This window comes from Pogona vitticeps, chromosome 4 (assembly GCF_051106095.1).
Source record: "Pogona vitticeps strain Pit_001003342236 chromosome 4, PviZW2.1, whole genome shotgun sequence".
NCBI classification, from domain to species: domain Eukaryota; kingdom Metazoa; phylum Chordata; class Lepidosauria; order Squamata; family Agamidae; genus Pogona; species Pogona vitticeps.
Window position 1 is genome coordinate 92,165,415 of NC_135786.1, and position 26,748 is coordinate 92,192,162.

Genomic DNA, 26,748 nt, shown 5'->3' on the forward strand with positions numbered 1-26,748 from the left:
TTAATTAGACCGCTTCCATTCAAAAGTGTGCTGCTAATAACCACCTACAGACATAGATGGGTTCACATCATTGCAACAATTGCTCAACTATTTTCACTCCTCTCTTCTTTGATGCACACCTGAGTGTTGTGAATAGATTTGTGTGTGTCAGACAATCCAAGAGCAATGACACTGTGAGGCTCAACTCCATTACAAACCTGGACCCCTACCAGGGTCGCCCAAGGCACAGTCTTCACAGCTGAAGCCCAGGACTAAGGTGCACCATCCCTCTTAAAGGGTAACTGTTACATCAGCAAAAGAAAATAGGTAATTTCAATGGTGATGTGGGTGGAGAAACGCCTGGAGAGCAGCTACTCGGCAGTAGTGGTACCTGAAAGTGACACTGGCAGAGGATCTTTCACAGACAATGGCAGTGACACTCAAGCTTACTTCTTTTGTACTGTGCAGAAGGAGGCAATGGTAAAGCACTGCTAAGCCTCTATTATGAGACAGTCCAAAATTAAATGAGAGATAGTGCTGGAAGATGAGACGTCCAGGTTGGAAAGCACTCAGTCAGCTAGTGGGGAAAAGCAAAGGAGAAGTACAAATAGTGCTGTCACTAATGATGTAATTAGATTAAAGCTGAAAGGATTCTAATGGTTAATATGTGCAGAAGTGAAAGCAAAGTCCAATGCTACACAACAGTTCAGTTCAGTTTTTTATTATTGTGGTCCGTGACCAGCAAAAAGCATTAAACATAATACAGGTTACATGTATAAATCAGTCACAGCACAAACAGAAAAAAAAAGAATTAAAGAAAAATTGTAGCTTAAAATCATTATCCATTACATCTTTATGTATCTTGCATGCAGCTGTGAGACATTTTGCACAGGTGTGATCTGGGGATTAAAGCCTTAAAATGATGAAGCTGAGATTGTCCTCCTTTGGGCAAATCATGGGAAGGCAAGATTCTCTGGAAAAGACAATAATGCTGGGAAAGGTGGAAAGCAGCAGGAAAAGAGGAAGGCCAAATATGAGATCAACTGACTCCCCAAAGGGAGCCCTATCTTTTGAGTTTACAAGAGCTGTTGAGGACAGAACTTTTAGGATGTCGCTCATTCATAATAAGTAGGAGTTGCCAGAGGTAGGAGCTGACTTGACAGAACCCAGCAACAACAACATGCTCAGCCCCTTTTCGTCTTCTCCTCTTTCCTGCTCCCTTGAAGGTTATTATGACTTCTTTGATTTCAGTTCTGAAGAAATTATGTATCACTTTCCCTGGTCAGAAACAGTAAACCCGCATAAAGAACATATTAACGGCATTATTATCTGTCGTGTAAGCTAATAACGAGTTTATTTATTTATTTATTTATTTATTTATTTATTTATTCAATTTATATGCCGCCCAAACTACCCAGAGGTCTCTGGGCGGCTTACAATAATTAAAATTCAATACAGCAAAAGATAAAATAATTAAAATACAATTAAAATACAATTAAAATTGCCATCAGACCCACAGCTAATATTATTTCAATTAAAAGCCTTCTGGAACAGTTTGAATGAAAGGGTCTGGACAAGGAGACATCACTGGGCGGCGGCAGCTGGTTTTCCGCGGAGCCCCGCGTTGCCACAACAGCAGCTACGCGCAACAGACGCGAACCCCCGAGGAGACCGAAGTGACGCAAGTGGCGCAGAAAGAGGAGGGCCGGGCAAGGCGCAACCCTCCGGGACTCCAGAGGGCAGTACAGCTTCCCACCGGTATCCTCTTGCTGCGAGTGGCTCGGCCTCGTCATCCGGGTTACGTGCTGCGCATGCGCGCTAACCTCGGCCTTTTCCCCCAGCGTTCTGAGGTGCGGGCGTTTCGCTGAGCGGCCCTCGGCCTAAAGCGAAAGGGGACAGATTCAAGAACCATGGTCAGTACCGGCCCCAAACGGACCCGTGTGGGAAGGGAGGGACCGGTTTTGCTAGCCTGAGCCCCGGCTGCCTTCTTGCTGGCCTCCGAGCGGCCGGATGGCTCCGGATTTAGAAGCGGCGGCCTCGGCTGCGGAAGCAGGTTCCAGCGTGGCCGAATGGCCGCCTCCGGGGCTTCCAAGCCGTGGCTCGTTCGGGGGCGGCGGTTGGGGCTACTCGGGCGCCTTCTCCCCGTCAATCCCAACACGTCTCCCCGGTTCGGGCTGTGGAGGTACCCCCCCCATACACACACACCCCTTGTCTTTCCCCGGGTTCGTGCCTAATAACTTCGCCCCCTTTCTGGGCTTCCTCGCGGCCCCTCTTCCTCTTTCCCCGGAGGGCGCCGCGTTTTCATGATCCTTTTAGTGCATGTGGCAGGAACCAGGGACGGAGAACACGGGTTTTGAACGTGTGAATGGCTTCCTCCGGGGTGCAGGCTCTCGGGCCCGGCGCATGGGCAGGGATTGCCATGGTTGCACGAGAGGGAGGAAAGGAAGGGCGGATCAGCTTCGTGTGGTGAGGAAGGCCTTGCAGAGAGTGGTAGCAGAGGCCCCAGTGGCGTGCCTCGCTCAGGGCAGGCCTTTTCGTTTCCTGCTTCTTTAGTGAAAACGTGCCAGCCTGATGTGTCTCACCCGGTATGCGATGGCTTCTTTGTAGCATGTGCTACTTCGAGACGTTTTCGGGCTGCCTTATATATTGCCTTTAGATTTACACCTGTGGGGGTGTCAGCATTCACCTAGAAATATATCAAATCAACAGCCAGCTAGAGGTCTATATTTTAAAACAAACCTGCTATGTGTAGATCATTATTAGGAAGTCAGGATTTGATCTGGTTTGATGTCAGGTCTGTCTGCACTGGCAGAGTTGGGACTTGTCATTGTAACTGACAGGAGGAGTGTGGAACATGTGGTTTGTCAGGTAGTGCCAGACTGCCAGTCATTCTTCATCACTAGGACTGAACATGGTTCAAAGTGTGGAAAACAGTAATAAAAGATGTCAGTTCTCCTTCAGGATGATCAGGCTAAATCTGTTTGATCTTTAACCTTTAGTATTGATTGTAGTTTCTTTATTTTGGCTGCAGTCACATTTGGGGATCCAGTCTGGTTACTGTATTGCAAAAAAGATTTATATTTACATCGGTGAGCTACTGTGAAGCAACAGAGTAACTACACACAGATTCCTCAAAAACATCTAATTAGAAGACTTGTAAAATGTGTTGTTAGAAGTAGTAACTTGGAAGATTTGTTTTCCTTTTATCATTCAGTGCTGCTGGTTTTCATCATGGCAGAAAAGGATGAAAATAAATTGTATAAGTTTGCATTTTAGGCCATGTGTTCAAATAAATGATTGAGAGCTTTCCAAACAACTCTTGTCTTCACACTTGTACACTTCTACGTTTTTGTATCATAGTTCTTCCTGGCAAAGATTGCAAATCTTTTGACATTAATGTTTTTGTGTTTTGTTTAAGGGGTTCGTTAAAGTTGTCAAGAATAAGGCCTACTTCAAGAGGTATCAGGTCAAGTTTAGAAGAAGGAGAGGTATGTTTTACTTTTTCACAGGCTTTCAGTGAATTAAATAGGTGAGAGTTTGACCCTTCTGTTTCTGAATATGTTCTGATGTGTTTCTTTCAGAGGGAAAGACTGATTACTATGCTCGTAAGCGTTTGGTGATTCAAGATAAAAACAAGTACAATACCCCTAAGTATAGGATGATTGTACGTGTCACCAACAGAGATATCATTTGCCAGGTAAGGCCATATTTTCAGCCTTTGTTCTACCTAAAGGGCAGTCTTGTGCTTGCCATATTTTCTTTTTAAAAGTGTGTTCATCGTAGACCTATTGTAATCTGTTAACCTATGAAAGCAGTGTGTTGAATTTCTAAAGAGAGTACTAGAATGTATTTTCTAGTTTGGTATTTGGGCAAAAGTTGCATTGTGAAAACCTATAGTCTATGTTGTGTGACAACATCATTGCCTTTTATAGGCAGACTTGAGTTATTATTTTTTAAAATGGCTTAGAGAAGTTATTTTGAACATTATTTTTCTAATTGGATGCTGTTTTGAAGAAGAAACTTGTTGGGTGAACTGAGCACAACTAAATCAAAAGCTCTGCTTGTTCCAGATTTCACTTTGCCAATTTTCTCTGTGTAAATCTGCATACCTGGTGGGGGTGAAAAGGCTAGTAGCATCTAGGAAATGAGGACAGAGTAGATGTTATCTTACAGTTCCCACCAGCCCTAGTTAACTTAGTCTGTTTTGGGGTGGAGATGGTCAGAGTTACAGTCAAATCTAGAGGGCCATTTGTTCCCTACTTTATGGGGTCCCAATGCCAGTCTCCCTGCTGCTATGCCTGTCAACAGGTGAGCACTAGGACATACACTCCTGCTATGTTCTGTTGGATTTTATCACACTGTTAATCACCCAGAACAGTGCTGCATGCAATAGGGCAATATATACATTAATTAATTAATTCAGTCATTCATTTACACAATTCTTAATTTCCTTTCTAAGTTAGAATTCTTGTGGCCATTTTGTTTAATAAAGGGAAAGTAACTGGATTCCTTTAGATGCTTGGGATCATAATTCCCATGATCTCTGCCCACTGGCAGTTGATGCCAATTTTTGCCAACACAGCTGTTCGTAAATCAAAAAGTCTGTATCTAGGGACAATTGGAAGTCGAGGGTTGACTGTATATTCATGCTCCATCCTCACCTATTTACCCTCCATGAGTTTAGGAGAATGCTTGAAGAAGCTTCCTGTCTATGTTGTAGGCTTAGAGGACCAGTAATCCTTTAAAGCTTAGAGGTAGTGTGCCTGTATGTGTAGGGCAGTTGTGCTTTGATTTGGTGCGATGGAAAGAGGAAGTTGGGGATATGATGGCAAGAAAAAAGGGCATTTTTTAAAGTAAGCTTCCTTGGGTCCTTTTTAAGGAGAAAAGTGTGATAAACATATTTTAAATAAATTAAAAAGGGACGGAAATTTCTTATGAGGTATTTGTGTCTACTAAAAGTCCAGATATTGCTGAACTGCTGGATTCAGGAAGTCCATGCTGTGGATAAATTACAGCATTTACAGATGGTACATTGAGTCAGAGATACACTTCCAAGTTTGTAAGAAAGGGTCCAGGAAGGAATCTGTACTGTGAACTTTTGATGGGATCCTCCCAGCAGCATTGATTGAATCTTGCGACTGCTTGGTCTGAGGTTACTCATTTACTCTTGCTTTCCTTGTCAGATTGCATATGCCCGAATTGAAGGGGACATGATTGTCTGTGCTGCATACGCTCACGAGCTGCCAAAGTACGGTGTGAAAGTAGGCTTGACGAACTACGCTGCTGCCTATTGCACGGGCCTGCTGCTGGCCCGCAGGGTACGTATTTTTTTGGAGGTTCATCCAGCTAAGTTTCTGCCTCTGCATATGTAACGCACTGAGAGACACAACATGCAAATTATTAAAATTGGGGATTTTATCAGACTGGCCTGAAAGGGATGCCCAAGTATGCAACTACAGTGGTGCCTCGCATAGCGAGGTTAATCCATTCCGGATTAACCTTCGCTATGTGAAAACACCGCTAAACGGAACATAGAAACCCATTGGAACCCAATGGGCCCTAAACTTACCGTTCAGCGAAGTTTCCTCCATAGCGGCAGCCATTTTCGCGCCCTCGGTAAGCGAGGGGAGGGCGCGAAAACGTTGCGCGCGGCCATTTCGGGCGTCCGGCGGCCATTTTAGAACCACTGAACAGCTGATCCGTGGCCGTCGCAAAGCGAAGATCGGTAAGCGAAACGCTTACCGATTGTTGCTATGCGGGTTTTGCCCATTGGAACGATCGGTATGCCTCCGCATTAGCGATCCCGAAAAGGGGATCGCTATGCGGATTCGTCGTCGTACGGTGATCTCATTAAGCGAGGCACCACTAATTTGTTAGTTCTCAGGTGCACACACAGGACTTTGTGTATTTTAAGCCAATACTTTTAAAATGAACTAAAGAGATAAACCATGAGTGGGATTGCAGACTAATAGGTGTTGTAATTTGTGTATTTGTCAGTTTATTAACCACTGGAAGTTTCTTGAGTGTTTGATAAAAACAATCTTACTCTGGAAAAATGGTCACTTCAGTTTTCTATACCATATATGTCTTGAGTTTATCCATAATTGTTTGTCCTGTTATACTGCAGTTGGTGGTGGTAGATAGACTAAATAGAGGATGTGAACTTCTATAAGTTATTCTTTTAAGGAGGAAAAGAGTAACAAAACAGTGCTCAGTTGCCCATGGGGTAACTGAAAAATAACATATGACAACCCCTTTTGGTGCATAATCCAGTTGGCTCTTGGCTGGCTCTGGAGTGGACTCCCACATGGTATATTTGCTCCTTATTGCTAACACTTTTCAGTAACATTGCTAAGTCACATCATGTTATTTAGAACATTGGAAAAATTTCTGGTTCTACTTTTTCTGGAAAACCTCACATCAGAGAGTACCTGTAATGCAAAGCTCACTATTGTATGGCTGTTGGTTTCCTAGTTTTCAGTCGTTGCTCATCTAGTGCCTGGTATTGTAGCACATGGAGAAGAGCAGGGTAGGCAGACTTGGCTTGTTGGGTTATCTTTGTTTTCGGTAGAGCCCAGAGCTGTGAGTTCCTTCGAGAACACTCTGAGCTAGGGAATTGTTTTCACTACCAGAACTCAACTCAGATTATAGTTCTTCCATATGAAAATTCATAGAGTTTCATGGTATTTTCTTGGAATAAGTTGTTTTCTTGCTATTGTTAAGCCATTGGGAGCTGGAAGCACTTGCTGATCTCCTGCAAAGCAGAGATTCACCAGTAGATCCCAGTCTGCTGTCTGTCTACCCTGTAGTAGAGAGGACTTAAAAGTTTGCCTCAACTCTTCATGCATGAATACATTGTCATACTAAGATACAGCTTAGGAGGTATAATAGAACCAGAACTCTCCATAGGGCACATCTGTTGCCAGGCTTTTAAAATGAGAAAAGAAAATTCCAAGTGATTGGGCATCCAGGATTCTTAAAATGTTGTGGTTGTTAAATTTCCAGCTTTCTGTAGAACGAATTTGTAAAAGATTACTGATGCTGATAAATTTGACCTTTTTCTCTAGGCTAGGTTTTAAAGAATTACTTTTCTTCAAAGGTGTACCCAACTACTGGCTTTCAGGGAGGGATTGCAAGCTGCCCATCTTTCTGGCAAAGTTTAGAAACTTCTACTGAAGCCCCTTTTAGTTCTCATTTAGATTTTCCAGATTTCCTTGGGAAAACATGGGTATATGTTTTTTTTGTTTGCAGCTTCTGAACAAATTTGGCCTTGATAAGATCTATGAAGGCCAAGTGGAAGTGACTGGTGATGAATACAATGTGGAAAGTGTGGATGGGCAGCCTGGTGCCTTTACGTGCTATCTGGATGCTGGTCTTGCTCGAACTACAACTGGGAACAAAGTCTTTGGTGCCCTAAAAGGAGCTGTGGATGGCGGTCTTTCAATTCCACACAGGTAACTTTCTTCTTTCTGAGGTTGATAGTTCAGATTTGAGAGATAAGTAATGTCATGTCTTCCAAATGTTTTGGTCTCCAACTTCCACAATCCCTGACCATGATGGGTTTAGGCTTAGCAGTATTGTTGCCAGAACACCCGTAAGGTACGTGTCCCTAACTTTATTGGGAAATGGATATTTCTGTTTACTTTGTTCTGAATGTAAACCTTACTCACCCACTGATTTAAACATCCATTTTTATTGCTTGATATAGAAGCAAGAGAAGCAGTTGTTAAGTGTTGTAACTTGGGTTCTTTGCATTTGACTTTTGTTATACGTTACATAACCAACATTAGTTTGTATTGTGGACTTGGAGCTTACTTGCCCTCTCCCTTGCATCACAGGGAACTTCTTATGGGAGTGCACACATGATTGTGTAATAGGAGTAAACTTTAGGAATCACACCTGGAGTGATAAACAGTCTGGCAAATATAAATCATAGACTTCCCAAATAATCTGTATTTGTCTTTGACTTGGCCGCTGTGTGATGATATCCTCCTAACTGAACATTCTGTAGTTGGTCCTTGGCATGTGTATGATGCATCCTAATGTTTCAAGACGGGACTGATGGTGGCTGAAAAGCTTGAACCTGGTGGTTCTTGGTGATGCCTGCCCCAGATATTACCACGGTTTACTTAAAATTGTATCTGATGCTCAGCTTCTCTTTCACAGTACCAAGCGTTTCCCTGGTTACGACTCAGAAAGCAAAGAGTTTAACGCAGAGGTTCACCGCAAGCACATCATGGGCCAAAACGTTGCTGATTACATGCGTTACTTAATGGAGGAGGATGAAGATGCTTACAAGAAGCAGTTTTCACAGTATATAAAGAACAATGTGACATCTGACATGGTAAGAAGCTTGTTTATTCATGCCTTATGGAGCAGATGTTTTCATCACTTGAAAGCAATATTGCAGGAAACATAGTTTTCTACAAAAATATATTAAAGGGTAATTGGGGTAGTATTTCAGCTGCATGGAGGTCTTGTGCATGGTTGAACATAGCTTGCTAAACAAGCCCTTTGCCCATACAGGATTTAGAAAAAGAGAACCTTCTTGCAGATTTACTTTGATATGTGATCAGTTTCAAGACTGCAAGTAAATTTTTTGATAAGTGGGTATATAATTCTTGGAATATACTTTAAATTGTCTTTTTTCTTGAAATTTATTCATTTATTTTATTGGATTTCTACCCCACCCATTTAGACCAAAGGTCTGCTCTGGGCAGCATAGGAAGGAAAGACCTTCACTACATTTTTTAAGGTCAGGGAAGATACTAATAGTATTTCTAGGCTGGAGAAGCAGGGGTGGAGTGAACATTCAGGTAGACCCAGGTAGAAAGGCAGGATTCCTTATACTGTATCTTTCTTTGTTTCCTTCTGATGAGGCAATGAATTCTAAATTCAGCCTCCCAAATAGCTGCACATCCAGGACAAGTACTCTTCAGTACACAAGTATGAATGGCTAATAACAACTGATCTGCTATGTTGCTTAAATCAGACAAGAGCTTTAGTCAGTGATATCTTAGTAGAGCACTTAATATATGCTAAGAATTTTCTTGTCTCACATTCATGATGGGGAGTCATTTGGCTTGCTCTGGAATCTGGAATTCCAAAGATCCTATGAATGTTGAACATGATGGTTTTTTATGCTTTCATCTCATGTCTCTAGAGGTGATGGTAGGTAAGGGAAAAATAGTACAGGAGGAAGTGCTGGTAACCAAGAGACTATTAATGTGGCTGCTTCAGAGGCTTTAGGCAAAAGGATGTCTTCAGTCATAGGTTAGAAAAGCCTATACACACGCTCCACACAGTTGCAAACTAATAAATACTACTGTGCGTACAATCTTTTTTCCCTACTTAGCATTATATTTGCAGATATAGGCATCATACATGCAACTATACTCCTTCCAAAAAGTATAGTGTGAATTTGCCTCAGATTCGTGTAATTCAGAGTCTGGTTTTCTCAAAACATTTCAAGGAAATTTATCTTAGATTGAGTTACAATACTTTGGTCTGTGTCTTGGACAGAATTATAGTATTCTGTTATGGAAACATTATATTTGAATATATTACAGTTTTATTCCCCAAAAACCTTAAGTTCCTTTAAGCAGGGTGCACTAATACTACATGCATGTAAACTATAATTAGATTTATGAATAATTTTGTTTCAGATGGAAGAAATGTATAAAAAAGCCCATGCTGCAATACGTGAGAATCCAGTCCATGAAAAGAAGCCCAAGAGGGAGGTCAAAAAGAAGAGGTGAGTTGGTCTTCATTCTTTTATCCAGTACTGGGCACAGTACATGGGAACAATACTGGAATGAATTCAGGCTAATAAATGTAAATAGAATCTGAATAAAATAGAAGCATTTACTTTTGAAAATCCACTAATCTGAATGTCAGTTTAGGTATAATTTGGCATGGGGCACACTCTTTAAAGTCCAGATACTGTAGTCTGGCAGTACTTGTTCCAATATTGTCTTTGGATGTGCAGGTGGTATTGCCTGCCAGGAAGTTCAACTGGTACAATGTTCCCTGAGGCTAGGCTTTTGAATTCTATTACATCTCATCTGTATTTACTTTGACCACTGATTAATTCCTGGACCCAGTTTAAAATGCTCTTTTCATTTTTTAAAGTTTGAAAATATTTGAGCCTTTTCTGTCTGTATTGCTCAGGTGGTTTAAGATCAGAGTCTGAGGGGTTGCTTTCTGGTCCACCATTAGTTTGTCAGGAATTCCTTAGTAATGGTCCCAAGCCTTCAAAACTCCCTCCTCAGGAAAATCCAGCCTCATTACTGTCTTTGAACAAAGCAGTGTGTGCACAGACATATTTCAGTCTCGTTTGGTACCTAAAAGTTTATAGCTGTATGTTGTCTTGTGAAAAGTTGGGCTGAGCAGTGTGGTCTCTCAAGCTTACAGCCAGATGACTAAAGGTTTGCCTGCACCCCAGGTGTTGCAGCCTTGCACTGCCACTTTACAGTGATCCACCCATGGCCTCAGTTCCGGACAACTTTGCAGGTTGCATACAATTTGTGGGCCTTGAGATTTCTGCTCCTATTCCAAAGATTGGTCCCCTCCACCAAAGAACCTTTAACATCAAATAATGATGTTGGCAGCCTGAATCTGAACAAGAAAGACATGTTTCTCAAGTTCCTAAAATGGACAACATTAGCTGTGACTTTTTCATCAGGCTTGAGAGTAGAAGTGTAGAAGGGGCTTGGACTTGATGGACTTGAAGGCGCCTTCCAACTTCACTTTTCTGTGATTCTGTGTAATAGGGATTGCTCAAATTGCAAAACTTAACATACATGCAATTTATGCCCCACCACACATACAGAAGTTCTAGCAAATGGCTGAGATAACACTATTGAAGTAGCCTACTTCTGATAAAAGAAATAGCATATCTTAACATTTTAATTTGTTAATTTTATCTATATTTCATGTATGTCCATAATTTTAAATTGTGCAACGCTCTAGTAGGAAGAAAGTTTTGGTCAACCTAATTCAGTTTCGGGGGGGGGGAGCATTGGATCTGCTCCCTTTGTTAGACCATCTTTAGCTCTAGAATGCATTGCTTTCCTTCTTAACATTCTTTGATATTTCTGTCTTACTTCACAGCTGAAGGATGTGGCTTATGTTTCATCAGTTGATCAGTATTGCTTGATATAAATATGCAGTTTTTCATACTTATCTTCCTATTGGGTTGTGGTGGCCTGACGTTCCCGTGGGGCTATTGTTTCTTAAGTTGTTAGACAATCTTTTCTCTAGAATGCACTATGCTTTCTTTCTTAACTTTTAAGGTATGTTGCATTTTTATGTTATATGAGTCAAGTATTTTGAGAGCATACTGCGTTTTTCCGTGTAATAAATGACACTTTTTACTTAAATAATTAGACAAAAAATTGAGGGTCATTTTATACATGGAAGGCAGCTGCTTTCCCTGCCTTTTCCGAAGCCACAGGGTAAAGCGGCCGTGAAAGGGTGGCACAATCGAACCCCTTTGATCCTGAAGCACCCATGAAAGGGCTTCAGGACCAAAGGGGTGCAATCGTACAAATTTTCAAATTTGGTGGTTAGAAGAAGGGGGTTGTCTTATACATTGGGTCGTCTTATAAACAGAAAAATGGGCCTAGTCATACTAATGTATCTAGATAGAAGTGGATTGAGGATTTGACAGAGAGGGTGCAGAGGAGTTCCTTAGGAGTCTGTCCAATCAGGGTTTGATTTTAGTTACCTCATCTAGCAGTGGACACCTGGATGCTTGGATGTGGCTGTTTATTGCTGAAGGGTCAACTTGAAAGGGTATGGAGATGGTGTGATGCACATGTTGGCTGAGTGCATGCTGTAAAAAGAAATTATGTAGATGCAGTTGAGCAAAGGAAGACAACCTGGTAGCCTGCAGATGTTCTTGGCTATGGCTCAGATCAGTACCAACCAGGTTGGCCAGTGTAAGGGAGTGTGGGAATTGAAGTTCAGACTATGTGAAAGACACAGGGTTTGGTGCAATCAGAAATATAATTTTTTCCATGTTCCAATTGATGTTTAGTAGCCTTTAAATAAAGCTGACAGGTTTACTGCCATTGCAAAATTAAATACAGTAAACTTGACAATAGGAATAAAGATGCTTGACTGGTCTTTTGATATATAGTGTCAAGTTAACTGTTTAATCTTAGCTTGTTTTGAGAAAAGAGAATGTTGATGTTGCATTCTCAGCATTGATGTTTTTACCATACAGATGCAAAAAAAATTTTTTTGTGGGCAACGTGCCAGTTCTTTGAAATCCTGAGATGCCACTTAGTAAAATAAGGACTAAAATGTATTTTAATTAGAGAAACTGAAATTGGCAGATGAAGTTGTAGATCAGTTAACTTTAGCATGTTACAGTTTGAAATATTCATGTGTGATAAGTGCCAGTGCTTGTTTAAAATGAAAATAAGATACTAATTATTCATAGCAGATACATTTAGTAGTGGTCTTGGGTGCTGTTCTCAAGTTGTAAATGTAGTCTAAAAATTAAATAAAGCATTGGCTTTGTGCACCAGCAGGAGTAACGCAAACTCTCTCTTTGCAGGTGGAACCGTCCTAAGTTGTCTCTTGCGCAGAAGAAAGATCGTGTGGCTCAAAAGAAGGCCAGCTTCCTTAGGGCCCAGGAACGTGTGGCAGATAGCTAAAATGCCTTCCATAATTTTCTATGAAGATTTTGGAAAACAAAATAAATTTATTGAACCAATGTTGTAAGCATCAACTTACTCACACTGACTCGTAGCTTCTCTGGATGATTGAACAATCACTGGCTTCTTCTCCATTTTTATATTCTATAAAAAGTTATAGATGAGAGAGGACAGTTAGTTTCACCTTGGCAACTGCCCTTGCTGATATGTTTATAATGTAAGACCAGTATTTTTCCATTTATATAAAGCTCTGAGTTGGACAGGAGCTGTGGTCGATTTCTCCTTGTACAGTACTGGCTCCCTCCTGCTGGGGGCATACTACATTCAAATGACAGTAATCCACTATATTTGTGAGTGAGGCTTCAGACTGCTCAGTAGGCCATTCTAGTGTATAAATGTAAGTAGGTTTCAGGGCAGGCTAGATTGGGATTCCCTTCTTCAGTCTTGCTTAAAGGATCTCAATGAGAGCTTCGGACAATGAAACCAGAAGCGGTGCTGTTCTCATAGTCACAGCAATCCTGCCTAACTGCCCAGTGGTAATATGGACCAGAATTTGTGTGCATATTCCAACTCTGCCTGCTGCCATCTATGCAGGGTCATTCATGGTAATGACAGATGAGCTTAGCTTTGGTCATTGAACGGTGTCTGTTTTGACACCTTTTTTGTCTGTCAGGTTTTTCATCTTGGTCTGTTAACAAAAATCTCTAGCGTTTACTTAATTTCAATGTTGGCTTTGCAGTGCAGCCATCTCTAGGAGACTTTCTTATGGAAAATGCAATACTGTACCTAAGGATGAAAAGAAAGCAGCAGTTTAAGTTGTGGAAAAGAGTAAGAAAACGTGAGATTTGCAGTGTATCTTCTGTGCTATTACCCTTTCTGAATGCGCACAATACATTTTATTGTGAACCTGAAACATCTACAAGAGCAGTGGAAATTCTCTGACAGATTCTACAGCTTATTGCATGTAAAGTATGAACCATTGAAATGTTGGCAAATTTCCATAGTGAATATGTATACTGGGTATGTTTTGCTCTCTTCAATACACTATGGGATGGATGTACTTCCTCTTAAAGAAATGTGGCAACAAAAGCAATAAAGAAGGAAAATGTACCTTAATGGAAGGAATTTCAGCAGCTACCGTATTCCTCTTATACTGCTTGAAGGATTCAAAGTGTGCCTCACTGAGTAGCTTTGGCTAAGGGCAAGTTAAATATGATTGTATAGAAATGTAAAGAAAAGTCATGGAGACTTAAGACAACATTTGAGAACTGTGGAGTTGGAAAGTATTTGAACTCACACACTAGGCATTTTGAGACAGTCTTGAGTCCAGTGTTCTGAATTCATTTAAAAGGTGAGTTTAATTAATCCTACCCCATCAGCACTTCATGTTTTCAGCACAGAGTCTGAAAAGGTGAGATTACTGCTTGTGTGTACATTCCTGATGAATGAAAATCCTTATTTCCTGGCTTAGTGCTTGTGTTAAGGGTCTGCATGTAGGCAGGAGCTTCTCTTAAAATATGGTACAAAAGTATAAAGTGACATCAAGGTAACGGGTAGGTTCCTCTGTATGTTCAGAACAAGTTGAGAAATGCATGAGTGAGGCTTCTGTTAATCCAAAATATATATATCCATTAATAGAGCATCCTTCACTGATGGTCATTCAACCTCGGCTTCGAAGTGTCTAAATGAGGGAAACATTCTTTATATATTTAAATCCTGTTACTGCAGTATAATTGTGCCATCAAATCAATTCTGACTTATCGTGGCCTATGTCAGGGTTTTCTAGGTAGAGAATACTCAGAAGTGATTTATCACCTGGGACAGATGCATATGTAAGTATCTGTGTATGGTACTATATTTAGTATCGTACCAACAGCATCAGTTACACAATCCTGTTCAATATATTGTAGATTTACATACCTAGGCACCAAATAGTGATCCACAACAGAAAATAGGAAGACACTAACTGGTAGATTGTATAATTTTAAATATGTCATTTTTCATTCAATAGTAAATGCAGATTTTGTGTAAATGTACTGATGGCTATGTTAAACCTGATGCTTGATCCAGTTAAGGTACTTGGAGAAACTGGCCCGTAATGTCATATTTAAAATAGTTTTAGGCAGGCAGCCAAAAACGCTAGTTTATTAACAGTTGAATAAACAAAGTATGTCCAATGTGCTTTGTTTCCTCCCTCCCACAGAAGGGGGAGGGGGAAACTAAGATGGGCATATTTAGCAAGAGCTTCAAGATTGTTGTCTGAACCTGTAATATAAATACCACTGACTTAACCCCAGCATGTTTCACTAGGGGACAGTATAGCCTAAACAGTGAAAGGGGGGGGGGGAGGACTTCAAAAGAAAAGCACATGGTCTCAGTGGATGTTATCCCAGATAAGGTTTTCCATCTGCAAACTAACTTTGCAGCAGTTAAATTTGTGCAATACAGGTATCAACAGAACAGACAAAATAATGTTATCCCATGTTTTAATAATAGGAATATGCAAATAGTATCAAGCAGAAAGAAAAGGAAACTGATGTGTGATTATAGAAGAATATTTACTAATTTTGATTTTGTTGGGGGTTTTTTTAGTTGGTTTGGAAGTACCATCTAACACACATTGCACCCTAAAATATAAAAATATGTGCTATCAAATTCTGACTTACAGTGACCTCTTCCAGGATCTTCTAGGCAGAGAGTACTCAGAAGTGGCTTACCATTTCTTTCTGGGGATGATCTGGGACTGCAGCTTGCCCAAGGCTACACAGGCTGATTCTTCCTCCAGGAAGAAATAGTGGGAAATCAAGCTCCTGACTTTTGGCTCCGTAGCCAGATACCTAACTCGGGGTGTGAGTACATTGTTCAAATAATCTGAGAGTTGTGTCAGGGTATTACTGTACTGATTTATTTCATGTGCTCTTTCAGGGTTGCCACTTTCTGAAAAGTCTAGAAAATGGAAATTAGTCAGGGAAATTGCGATTAAAATATATTCAAGCAGTGGATTTTTGACCTGCTGCTTCAAGAGCATGATCTGTTCTTGTGGCAACTGGAATAGAGAAGTAGCAGAATACAAGCAAAACTTAATGTCTTTTTTGAGCTCTACCTTTTTTTGGTGAGCTCTGTCCCTGCATGATTTCCAAGGTCTGGCTGCAGCGTTTGCAAAGCAAGGGTAGTTTAAACGTTTAGCAAGATAAAAACTTTAAACATCTGTTTACATCCCTACCTGCTAGTACTGCATTTAACTTACATATAAAAATAAATATGTTTTGGGGTCATGCTTTTGTATGGAATTGATGTTTTGTCTCCTGCTAAATCCAGCACAGAGTTGCAAATGAGTTTTGCTGCTGTTGGATTTCACAGTTAACTAGTATTTTCTACTCTGCATCATGCAAAGTAAATGTTTCAAATGTGATTGCTTGTTCCTGCTGGAGTTTATAGAGTACCAACTCCCTGACTTCTCCCATGCATAACTTTCCAGCTTTGGAAAGTTCCTACTTGCCAGAAAATAAATCTGCTAACATCTTGGTGCCGGCAGGTGGGTTTGTATATAGATGTATCTGAAACCACATTTTAAAGATGGCTTCTAAGAGCACATTTTTAATATGCAGTGGCTGGATTTCAAAAGTCATCCTGACTTTCTTCGATGGCTATTACCAGTTGCTGGAGAAAAATGCAAAGGTTATTGTAAAGTGCTATGAAACTTTTGAACCAAGTAATATGGGAATTATAGCTGTGGAGACTCATGCACAAGGAACATTACATCAGAAGGACCTGGAAATAAGTCAACAGTCAATCGCAATATGTTTAGGTTCAAAGCCAAGTACAAGTTCAGATAGTAAAACCAGATAGGGTGAAGAGACAGCCCCTGCGAAAACGAAAACATGATCAGAGTGATGAAAATGGCAAAGAATTGTCCACCACACAAACTAGTATGGCTGCCTATGTAATCAAGGACCTGTGTTAGGACAGCAGAGTACATGTGGGCTTTGCAACTAGTGATGAAACTGATTTAACTCTTGTAATAACATCAGTGAATTATTCAAGTGAATATTCACTGCACAACAGTTTCATCTTGGAAAAACAAAAGCAATGTATGTTGTTGCTTTTGGCTTGGAACCATATTTCTCTGATCTTTGACTGAAAATGCCAAATGTTTGTTATCTGTTTTGATGAAGCTTTGAATAAGATGGTTCAAAAAGGATAGATGGATTTAGTGTTTCTTTTTTGGGATGATTGCCGTCAAAGTTTCCACACAGTATCTAACCACTGTTTTTCTTCAAACTGCTACTGCTGAAGACCTCCTTCAGAAGTTTCAAGAAGGCATATTGTCTTTATCAGTTGCAAATTATTATAAGTATCAATGGATGGGCCAAATGTAAACCACCTTTTTCCGAGAAAACTAAAAAGAAATTAAAACCAACCTTGATTGTAAAGAAGGAAAAGAATTGACTGACTTTGGAACTTGTACCCTTCATGCTGTACATGGGTCTTTTAAAACAGGATTGCAAGCAGTGAAATGGGACCTGAATTCAGCCTTGTGCAACATGCATTATCTGTTCAAAGATTCCCCAGCTAGGAAGGCATCATACACTGCTATGACCGGAAGCACACTATTTCCCCAGACGTTTTGCTCTACTGGAGAATGTTAAGTGCCTTGATAGAGCTATGTTTTTGACAACATAAAGAAATATGTGGAAGAAGCAAAAGTCCCCAACAGTAAACCTGCAATTTGTATAAAAGCTGCAATGCAAGGTAAAGGTAAAGGTTCCCCTTGACAATTTTTGTCCAGTTGTGTTCGACTCTAGGGGGCGGTGCTCATCCCCGTTTCCAAGCCATAGAGCCAGCGTTTTGTCCGAAGACAATCTTCCGTGGTCACATGGCCAGTGCGACTTAGACACGGAACGCTGTTACCTTCCCACCGAGGCGGTCCCTATTTATCTACTTGCATTTGCATGCTTTTGAACCGCTAGGTTGGCAGGGGCTGGGACAAGCGATCTTACGACTGCTTGGTCTTCTGACCCTGCAGCACAGGCTTCTGCGGTTTAGCCCACAGCGCCACCACGTCCCTATTGCAAGACCCATTCAAAATGGCTTTTATTAAAACACTTGCTGGAAATTGTGAGCCATTTCTACAAAGGTTTCAAAACCAAAAACCATTGGCACCGTTTTTGTATGAAGATCTTTGTAAGTTGATTAAGCGGTTAATGAGTCGTAGCATAAAATCGGAAAAGCTGCAAAATGTGTCTTCTGGTTCCCAGTTTTTAACAATTGATATGAGATTGTCTGAGAACTTGCTTTGACAGAAGCAAGGTTGACATTGGCTTTGCAGCAAAGAAGCTGCTGAAAGAAACTGAACTGTGGGAATGTCAAGTGGCCAGGTTTTGCCTAGAGTGTTGAAACATGGTAGTAGCTGTTGTTGAAAACTTTACTGAGAGAAGTCCTTTGGATTTCAAGAGGGTGCATGGCCTATCGGCATTAGATCCTACTATCATTTTATACAAGCCAAATTTTGGAATCACCAGAATAGGGGCTGTTCTTGAAGCTCTACATGCAGCAAATCAGATAAATGACACAGTAGTGGAAAAATCAAAACAACAGTACACTACTTAAACCACAGCTGCTCACAATGAGTTCAAGGCTCAATTTCAAGCATATGTTGCAAAACAAAACAATGAAATTAGACTGGATACATTTTACAGTGGTATTTTGATATCCAACAGGTTTCTCAGACCTGCGGACTATTGTCAAAATGTGCCTTATCCTGTCTCATGGTAATGTTTCTGTTGAAAGTAGATTTTCAGTTAATAATGTTATTTGAGAACTTGCATGAAGAAACTGTTGCCTGTCAACGTCAGATGTACGATGCTGTCTTGAACTGTGGAGGACTTGCTTCTGTTGTAATTGATATGAATCAATTGCACTCAGGCATGCTCATGCACACTACACAGAGCACTTGGAGACTAAACACCATAAGCAACAAGAAATTCAGAAGAAAAAAAAAAGAAACTTGAGAGACAAATTAAACATCTTGAAAATGCTTTTAAAAAGACAGAAGAAGCCAAAATGGAAGAGGAAACAGTTGATGAGAAACTAAAAGAGTTACAAAATAAAAATAAAACTGTCAGAGTGATAGTTTTATATCTTAAATCTTTATTTTTTAAAAATAGATTACATGTATTCTAATGGATTACATGTATTCTAACTTGATTATTACTGCAATTTCAAAACTAAATTTCATAATGTGGCTTCAGAGAAACCATTTTAGATAGAATGATTATATATATTTTTAGTGTACCTTTAAAACAATAACAAAAATGTTATCTCATTTGTTAGCATTCAGAGTTTACTTACTTGAAGTTTGTATCTTGGTGTAATTTTTGGTGCAATTTCAAAACATGTATTGCTGCAGTTAATGTTGAAAGAAGCTGATATTAAATCTCTTACTTTGAGAAATATTTTTTGCAGTTGAGACTTGTGTAGTTGTAGAGTGGAACATTACGACTTCCATTAATGCAACACAACCTATTCATTTTTAAACTTGTGGTTATATTTGAATGGTGGTCAGGGAAAATCAGGGAAATGAAAAATAACATTTCAGTGGCAACCCTATCTTGTGTTCCTGTCTCCATCCTCATGGGGCAGACTCAATTGAATTGTGTTGATTTGAGGCAGATCTGTCCTGACTCTGCCAGCATTCTGTCCTTTTCCATAACTGTCTTGTCCAGAGGGTTTTTTTAAAACCCAAGAATACAACAACATGGCTGTTCATACATCCAAAAATGAATTTAAAAATCAGCACAATGTACGGCAATTTAAAATAAAGTCTCCCCAAGGGTGTTCAAAAAGAAATGATCCTCAAGGAGAAGTGTTTTGTCCACAATTACAACAATGCCATATAGTTGGGAAATTTTGAATCAATTTGTATTGTGCTGAACCCGGAGTAACTGGAGTTGTATACTGCAGTGTAGCCTCATCCTCACTGAGCTATTCAGCCAGCATTCTTCTTGTAGTACGACCTAACAAACATTACTGCCAGAAAGGGGATATCGTTCCAGTTTATTGTAAACAAATCATATTTAAAATGAAAACTGAAGATTGTATAACAGCAATCAAAACTAAAATACAGTACAAACTGCATTGCGAACAAATTCGTTATTCCAAAATTATTTGAGATATCTAGAAGTATTTGGCTCAATAATTTTCTCTCACTGAACAATGACTAACACTGTTGACATTTAGGTCTATCCAGCATGGATATGCCTAGTAACATACAGGATTGTTTAGTGGCTGAAAATATTAAATGCTGCCTCTTAAAGAGCATCAATCAATTTAAAAACAAAGTGGACATTGTGCAATCATATTGTTAGTAAAAATATCTATACAAGGCAAAAATGCGCAAGATCCTAGAGTAAATTGACAATTCACACATTGTACAGGGAACAGTTTTGTTATGTAAGTGCATGTTCATTATGTGAAAAAATATTTTTTTAAATAAGCACTTTAGAAACCTATATCAAGAGAAATGTTAAAATAAAAGACTTTTATTCATCATTTCTTGTGATAGAAATACAAATGAATCAAGTAAAGGGTAGAAAGTGAGCTAGTGTCAAGTGTAACGTTCACTGCTTTTCTACATGAGCTCTGCCACAGTGACAAACATCTGAACCAAGAATTGTCTGACTGCACTGAACTTCGTAGTAAAGATCACCAAGATTATCTATTTCTGACCTGAATTACATTTTTTTCCAGCATTTGGGGCTATGGAAATACACAAAATAGCTTTTGGAAATACAGTGGTGCCTCGCTAGACGATAATCCATTCCAATGAAATCGCTGTTTAGCGAAATCATTGTCTAGCGAAAAGCATTTCCTATTGGAATGCATTGAAACCTGTTTAATGCATTCCAATAGGTAAGAATCGTTGTCTAGTGAAGATCGGCCATAGGAAAGCCGCTTTGCAAACCGCCAATCAGCTATTTAAATTGCTGTCTTGTGAAGCTTAGGTCGCGAAAACACCTGTTTGCGAGCACAGAGGGAGCTGTCAAAATCATCGTCTAGTGAAAATCGGTTTGCGAAGCAGGGACCAAACAATGTCCAGTGAAATTCCCCCATAGGAATCACTGTTTTGCGAATTGCTATAGCGATCGCAAAAAGTCAATGTCTAGCGAAAAACCTGTCATGCGGGGTAACTGTCTAGCGAGGCACCACTGTACACAAAATCGGTACTGGCCTGCATTCAATCGCTAGACCCATTGAATCAGTGGGATTTAGACGAGTGTTATCTCATTTTTAATCACTTCATTCACTATATCTATTCTTGAACTGAATTTAGACCTTTGACATTTACCACTGTTTTTTTCAAGTGCTCTTAGATATATACCTTATTATTGTCCTTTTCTAAGCAAAGCTACAACCACTATAAGGAAAATCCTGCTTCAGAAGCTAACTTGCCATTTAGTCTACAAATTTAGATATTGCATAATTGAAATTTTTTTACTTGGAAACAACTGGTTACATTCTAAAAGGCATTGCTGTCATTGTAATTTTTAAATTTTGCTTATCATAATTGCTGCTTTTCATTATTTTTATTTATTATTTTAAAAAGAACACAAGGTAATAAGAATATGGCCTATTTTTTTTGAAAAAATCCCCTGAACTCTATCCCAAGGTAGTAAATAAAACCAAAAAATTCTCATTACTGATGTAACAATGTTATCTATACTTAGATTACTTTCAAAATACATTATTACCATATAAACTATTATAGATAACATTGTTATTTGTGATAGGGTAAAGATTTTAGAAATAATATCCAGTTTTTTCAAGTAACTAATGAAAAGCTCCACTGAACCAGAGCAAGAAAACTGACTTGATCAATCGATAGCATTGGCTTCAAGAACTCTAGCTCTATTGCTTTATGGGTGTGGCTGACCATGATTCAGCCTACATTCACCACGTGTATTTTTAATATCAATGCACAATTGCCCATAAAAGTTACTGGGATTTAGCATGAATCTTCCATATTCACACTTACCTTGGGAATTATTCCCATTAAGCTTCAATGGAATTAGTTCAGAATAAACCTATACTGAAGTGGGATATTAGATGTACTTAGTTTTGAACAGATTTATATATTTTATTGAGAAGTAACCATAATTGGGCTAGTAACTGATTACAATTATGAATTTGTTTGTGTACAGCCATTAATTTAACTCCCCTAGCCAGCTATTTTCCTTCAGACAGTGTTATAATTAATCCTTTCTTTATATTTACGTAAGCTGCAATCCAAATTACTGGCTGATCAATTTACTTTAGTGTCTTTAAATACTGCTGCTACAGTTCGTATGTGAGTGCAACATGCTTTGTTTAAATTGTCAACTTTCTAGCATCGTACAATATCTACTTTTTGACTAGGCATTTTCAGCAAACTTAGTAACATTCAGTGTATGCATGAGGTAAATATGTATACAAATGTAAAAATGTAACAAAAGAATCTGATTCCAAAAATTTTAAGTTTAAAACATTTTGAATGTTACACACATTTTTGTTTCTAAAAATCACAATTGTGCAAATTTTGCCATGCTAAAATTAGTAAACAATTGCAAAAATACTCATTTCATTTATAAACAGTAGTTTAGATTTTACCATGATAGTTTCTAACAGTGGTGGTTATTCTGGCTAAGGTTTGAAAATTCCGTTAAGTTAAAAACATCAGATAAATTTCTACAGCACCCCAACCCTTTTTAAAAATTATTTGTTGAGGAATGATGAGAAAAGAGGAGGAAGAAGGTGCAGGGAAATAGAAAGAAGAGACTTGGAAAGGCACTATTTAACTGTTGTACACTAGGATATTTTAAACAATGTATTGTATAGAAGAATTCCAAAGTATTGTAGGGTATAAAAATGCCCCATGCCTAAATAAATGTGGAACTGTGTGTGTGCAGAATCATAATTTCCACCCAGATACTCAGGGTGATTAAGTCAAGGTAGAATTAACATGAAATAAAACCAGATAAAATAAAATGTACAATTTTTCTTCTTCATTATTTCCTGACCACAATGAACTTCACACACAACCCATCATAACAGAAAACGAAAACAGCTATGTGGTCCTTGTACTCAGTCCAAATGCAGGGGGGAGGTGATGCCTTTATTGTTCTGTGCTGTCAAGTTGGAACAGGGTTTTCAAGAAAACTGACATATTTAAGGAGTTTTACCAATTCCACTCCCCCAGTGAGTTTCCATGGCTGATCAGAGGTCTCCAGAATCCTAGTCTGTCACTTTATCCACTACACCATACTGGATACTTCATACCTTTAGTGGACCACTAAAAATCAGAAACAGAAGCTAGTGTTTGTCCCTTGGCCTAATAAAGGCATCACCTACCTTCACACCTCCCCTGAAACTATTACCAGTTGGGCCAATTGCGGCAACTGGGGTGCATCACTACTGCTTTGACAGATCATAGTCCACAAAAAAACAGCATGGGGCATGTTGATTCACTATGTTACACTGTCTGAGACAAAATGGACCCCAATGGTAAAGATCAACAGCAATATTAAGACCTTTTTTTGTCCAAGTGATTTTCAGTTTGTATACGTACATAAATACTTGTATATGGCAAGTGGCTGAGATCTGGAGACATTGTTTCAAACTGCACAGATGACACTGCTGCAGGGCTATTTCTGTGGATTCTACAATAAAAAGCAATTCTTGAGGGAATTAAAATATACCATCCTAGTGCATGACAGCTGAGTGCTGCAGCCCTCTTCATGATATAATTTAAAAATGCCAGTGGGACTTGCATTTCAATACTCTTCCAAAAACTTCCTAACATAACAGGAGGAAAGTTAAGCTGCAACCTTTTCTCTGAAATGCTAGAATTTCTACATGCAGAGAGTTTTAAAACAACCGAGTACTCCAATGTGATCTTTCACTTGGGTCCTGAAGTAGGACAGTCCTCCTGAGACTGCCAAGTGCTTTTCTAAGCATGCAGGTTTGACTCAAGCATTAAGTTCATATTCACTTTGTTCCCACAGATAATAAATGCCTTTAAAATATCTAAACTTGGATAAGGGCAAGAGGAAAACATGAAACCTGTATTCTTTCCCATATGGAAGTGTTATAGCCATATGGCTCGAGTAGTCTCTGCCAGGCAGATATTTAGAGAACATACAACATTTTCCAACTGGAAAAAAAAATCACAGGTGGCAGTTATTGAAGGAGGACTGATGAAAGATGAGGCTAATTCAAGAATACTTCCAAATGTAGAAGCTATGTTTCACAAAAAGTGGTCAGCTCCTAAAGCAGCAATGGTGGTATTTTTTTTTCTGAGACCAAGAAACTACGAATCATTTGTATGAGATATTTTCTTCCACAGTAGAGTTTTCAGGTTGTTGAGTATTAAGGAATGTTCCATCTCCATCTGGTTTGCTGAAACCTTTAGGGCAATGCATGAGTACAGTTGTTTTTCTAACTCTTCATGTATTTCCACAGGAGCTCCACGAAGCAAGTAGTCTTTAAGCATCTGGCACACCTTTGCTAAGTTTGGCTGTATTATTTCTGTAGTACATTTCATTTTACTTTGGTCACATACAGTTCTACAGTCTGATCCATAAACACAATCCAGGTCAGACTCACAGTGACGATCTTTAATTAGTTCTTTCAAGTTCATTTCTGGCACTATTTTTCTCATATCCACCATTTTTAAGTCATATTTATCATTGTAACCCAGGTTTTTGGCACTCGTATCACACATAAGAAAATTCCCATATGGTCCATGGAATATATCTTCCACAAATTCTAGAAGCCCTATAGCTATTTTTGCTTTTCTTGGCCACGAAGGAGTAAACCACTGATCTATGCTTCTTCTGAAACCAGAGGGAATGAAAAGTTCTAAGATCCATGGAAGGCTTATTCCAAAAAGAGAGGTATATTCAACTTTTTCCATCACATAAAGATCCCCGCAAAAGCCTAACAATTTGGGAGTATGCTCCTTATCCTGGAGAATTACCATGAGCAAAAATTCATTTAGCTGGAGAAGTGCCCACGCTGACTTTGCCTCTGGCAGAGAAACACGACCATCTTTGTTCCCATCAGCAACAGACAAGATGAGATTAACAAGCTCAGGGAGATTTCCCTGTTCACCTAGTTTTGCCTAGAAATAAGCCAGCAAACATCACACGTTTATTTCTTTAAAAATATTATTTGTAGACAACAGATGCTAACACACACTTCAAAAACATAATCAGGATCATGATACATCTGTTGTCAGTCAACCATAAGCCACTTGACACACACTTTTTCTAATACTGATTAACGTCTAAGACGAGAGTGTAGTCATAAGATTAAAAAAAGGGCAAGTCAGCATAATTGTCCTGTGAGCATCAGTAGTTGTTGTGCAACTATTGCCGCAAAACAGACCTAAAGGTCTCCTTATTGCGAATATAACAGCATTACTAAAGTAAGACATGGTGTCAAACATCCAAGCCCAAACACCCAATCTTTCTCTTGTGTACTTCTTTGCCTCGCAGAAGTAGGTGCATGGGCATGGTGCATCAGTTTCACAAGGCCCCTGACCCATCAGCATAGCTGCATCTATTCATGAATGCTGACACATTTTCTCTCTTCCCAGTCTCTATTTCAATTAACCTTAGCAGGTCTATTCTGGTTCAAAAGCATTAAAGCATGTCTGTTCCTTTGCTGCACAGTACCATGCCCTAAACAGCACAGCTATTTTAGCATGACTGTCTTGTTCTGTATTCATTGGCATGATATTCCTAGAGTTAAGAAGGCTATTTAGAAGTCTTAACAATTGCCTTCAGACAAGGGTCTGTAATATTTGATGCCAAACACACTTATAATTAAATTTTGTTCAATTAATAGTGCAATCAAGACCTTTTAAAAATAACCCACCAAATATCCAAATTCAGCATATGCAATCAGCAGCTTTTCAGAGCCTACCTAATGCCAGCCTAGTGATACAAAACCAAACACACCTGCAAAACCCAATAAGCACAGAGAACCTGTGAGTTCTTTTGTTTTTCTTTTGTTTTGTTTGTGATAAATTAGGACTGCAGGGCATGAGGAAGGGAAGTTTCAAACTTCTCTTTCCAGTTGGGAAATTCCACCCACCCACCCACTGCTATATGTAGTACAAGCGGGCCATTTTTAGAAAAGAAGGATCACAGCAGGGGGAAAACAGCCTCCCCTGCTTCTTATTACTGTTATTTTTAAAAACCCTGCTGTTCCTGGTTGCTGATACCATCACTGACACAACATATATAACAACCTTTTAGTTGGGCTCTTGCTCTAGTACTACAAAAGCAATGTACATAGTAAATATTGGAAGATTCTTGACACTGCTCACCAGTCATCTCAGGAGATGGAGGAAGGGACAGAATATACTCACTTTAAATAGTCCATAAACCATCTCCTTGAATTTCTGAACAGTAGTTCCTCTGGTTGGTTTATCAAACAGAACAGTTTCCTTCCTTGGTTCTAATTCAGTTCTGAGATCAACATGAGCCATTTCTTCCATCTGGCATTTTATAACACCTTGCAGATTTCCCCAGGCTCCTATATACATCTGTGTAAGACACAAGATTTTGTAAGAAACTCCTGATTTGACACTAGTGTTTTGTCTCAGTAAATGTTTAGTGTTAAGTAAATTAAATAATTGGCTTAACTGAAATGCTTTTTTGTTCAGAAGATGCTTTTACTATTTGGGTAGCAGATTTTTTTTGTACATACAGGTCTGTTATGATATATTCATGAATTGGGAAAGAAAGTATGTCACTCTTCTTCAGAACTGCTGAGTTTAAAGTTGCCTACATTTTTAGCATCAGATGACTGGCTAAGATATCACAAGACAGCTTGAGGATAATGACCATGTGGAATGAGTTTTAAGTACAAGATATAGCATAATGATTATTATATTTCAAAGCATTTTATTATGATGACAGTTCCTCCGCTATGCTACATTTTGTCTTGATAGTCATGGATAGAAAAAATAATATGCAATCCCAGACTACAAATATTATAAACCTTAGTCATCAAGATTGTGGCTCCACAACTTGCCATAACTGCTAGAGCACTACAGCCC

At 39.2% G+C, this 26,748-nt stretch overlaps 2 protein-coding genes and 1 non-coding gene across 5 annotated transcripts in view; 2 read left to right on the forward strand and 1 right to left on the reverse strand.

Moving 5' to 3' along the window:
- Positions 1-1,735: 1,735 nt before the first annotated feature.
- Positions 1,736-12,703, forward strand: RPL5 (ribosomal protein L5). Its single transcript, XM_020807144.3, has 8 exons — positions 1,736-1,892; positions 3,398-3,467; positions 3,561-3,676; positions 5,163-5,297; positions 7,231-7,433; positions 8,146-8,323; positions 9,645-9,733; positions 12,545-12,703. The coding sequence occupies exons 1-8, from the start codon at positions 1,890-1,892 to the stop codon at positions 12,642-12,644; spliced, it is 894 nt and encodes a 297-aa protein (XP_020662803.3). The 5' UTR covers positions 1,736-1,889; the 3' UTR covers positions 12,645-12,703.
- LOC140707217 (small nucleolar RNA SNORD21) lies at positions 7,953-8,048 on the forward strand. Its single transcript, XR_012087136.1, has one exon. It is a non-coding gene; the product is annotated as a small nucleolar RNA SNORD21 (small nucleolar RNA).
- A 6,985-nt stretch (positions 12,704-19,688) lies between the features above and the next one.
- Positions 19,689-26,748, reverse strand: part of DIPK1A (divergent protein kinase domain 1A) — a 28,500-nt gene continuing 21,440 nt past the window's right edge. For all 3 annotated transcript variants that reach the window (XM_072997941.2, XM_078391763.1, XM_072997942.2), the window contains exons 4-5: positions 26,056-26,232; positions 19,689-24,801 (exon numbers count right to left, since the gene is read on the reverse strand). In XM_072997941.2, coding sequence (XP_072854042.1) covers positions 23,989-24,801; positions 26,056-26,232 — 990 coding nt within the window. In that variant the 3' untranslated portion in view covers positions 19,689-23,988. The remainder of the gene's footprint in view (positions 24,802-26,055; positions 26,233-26,748) is intronic.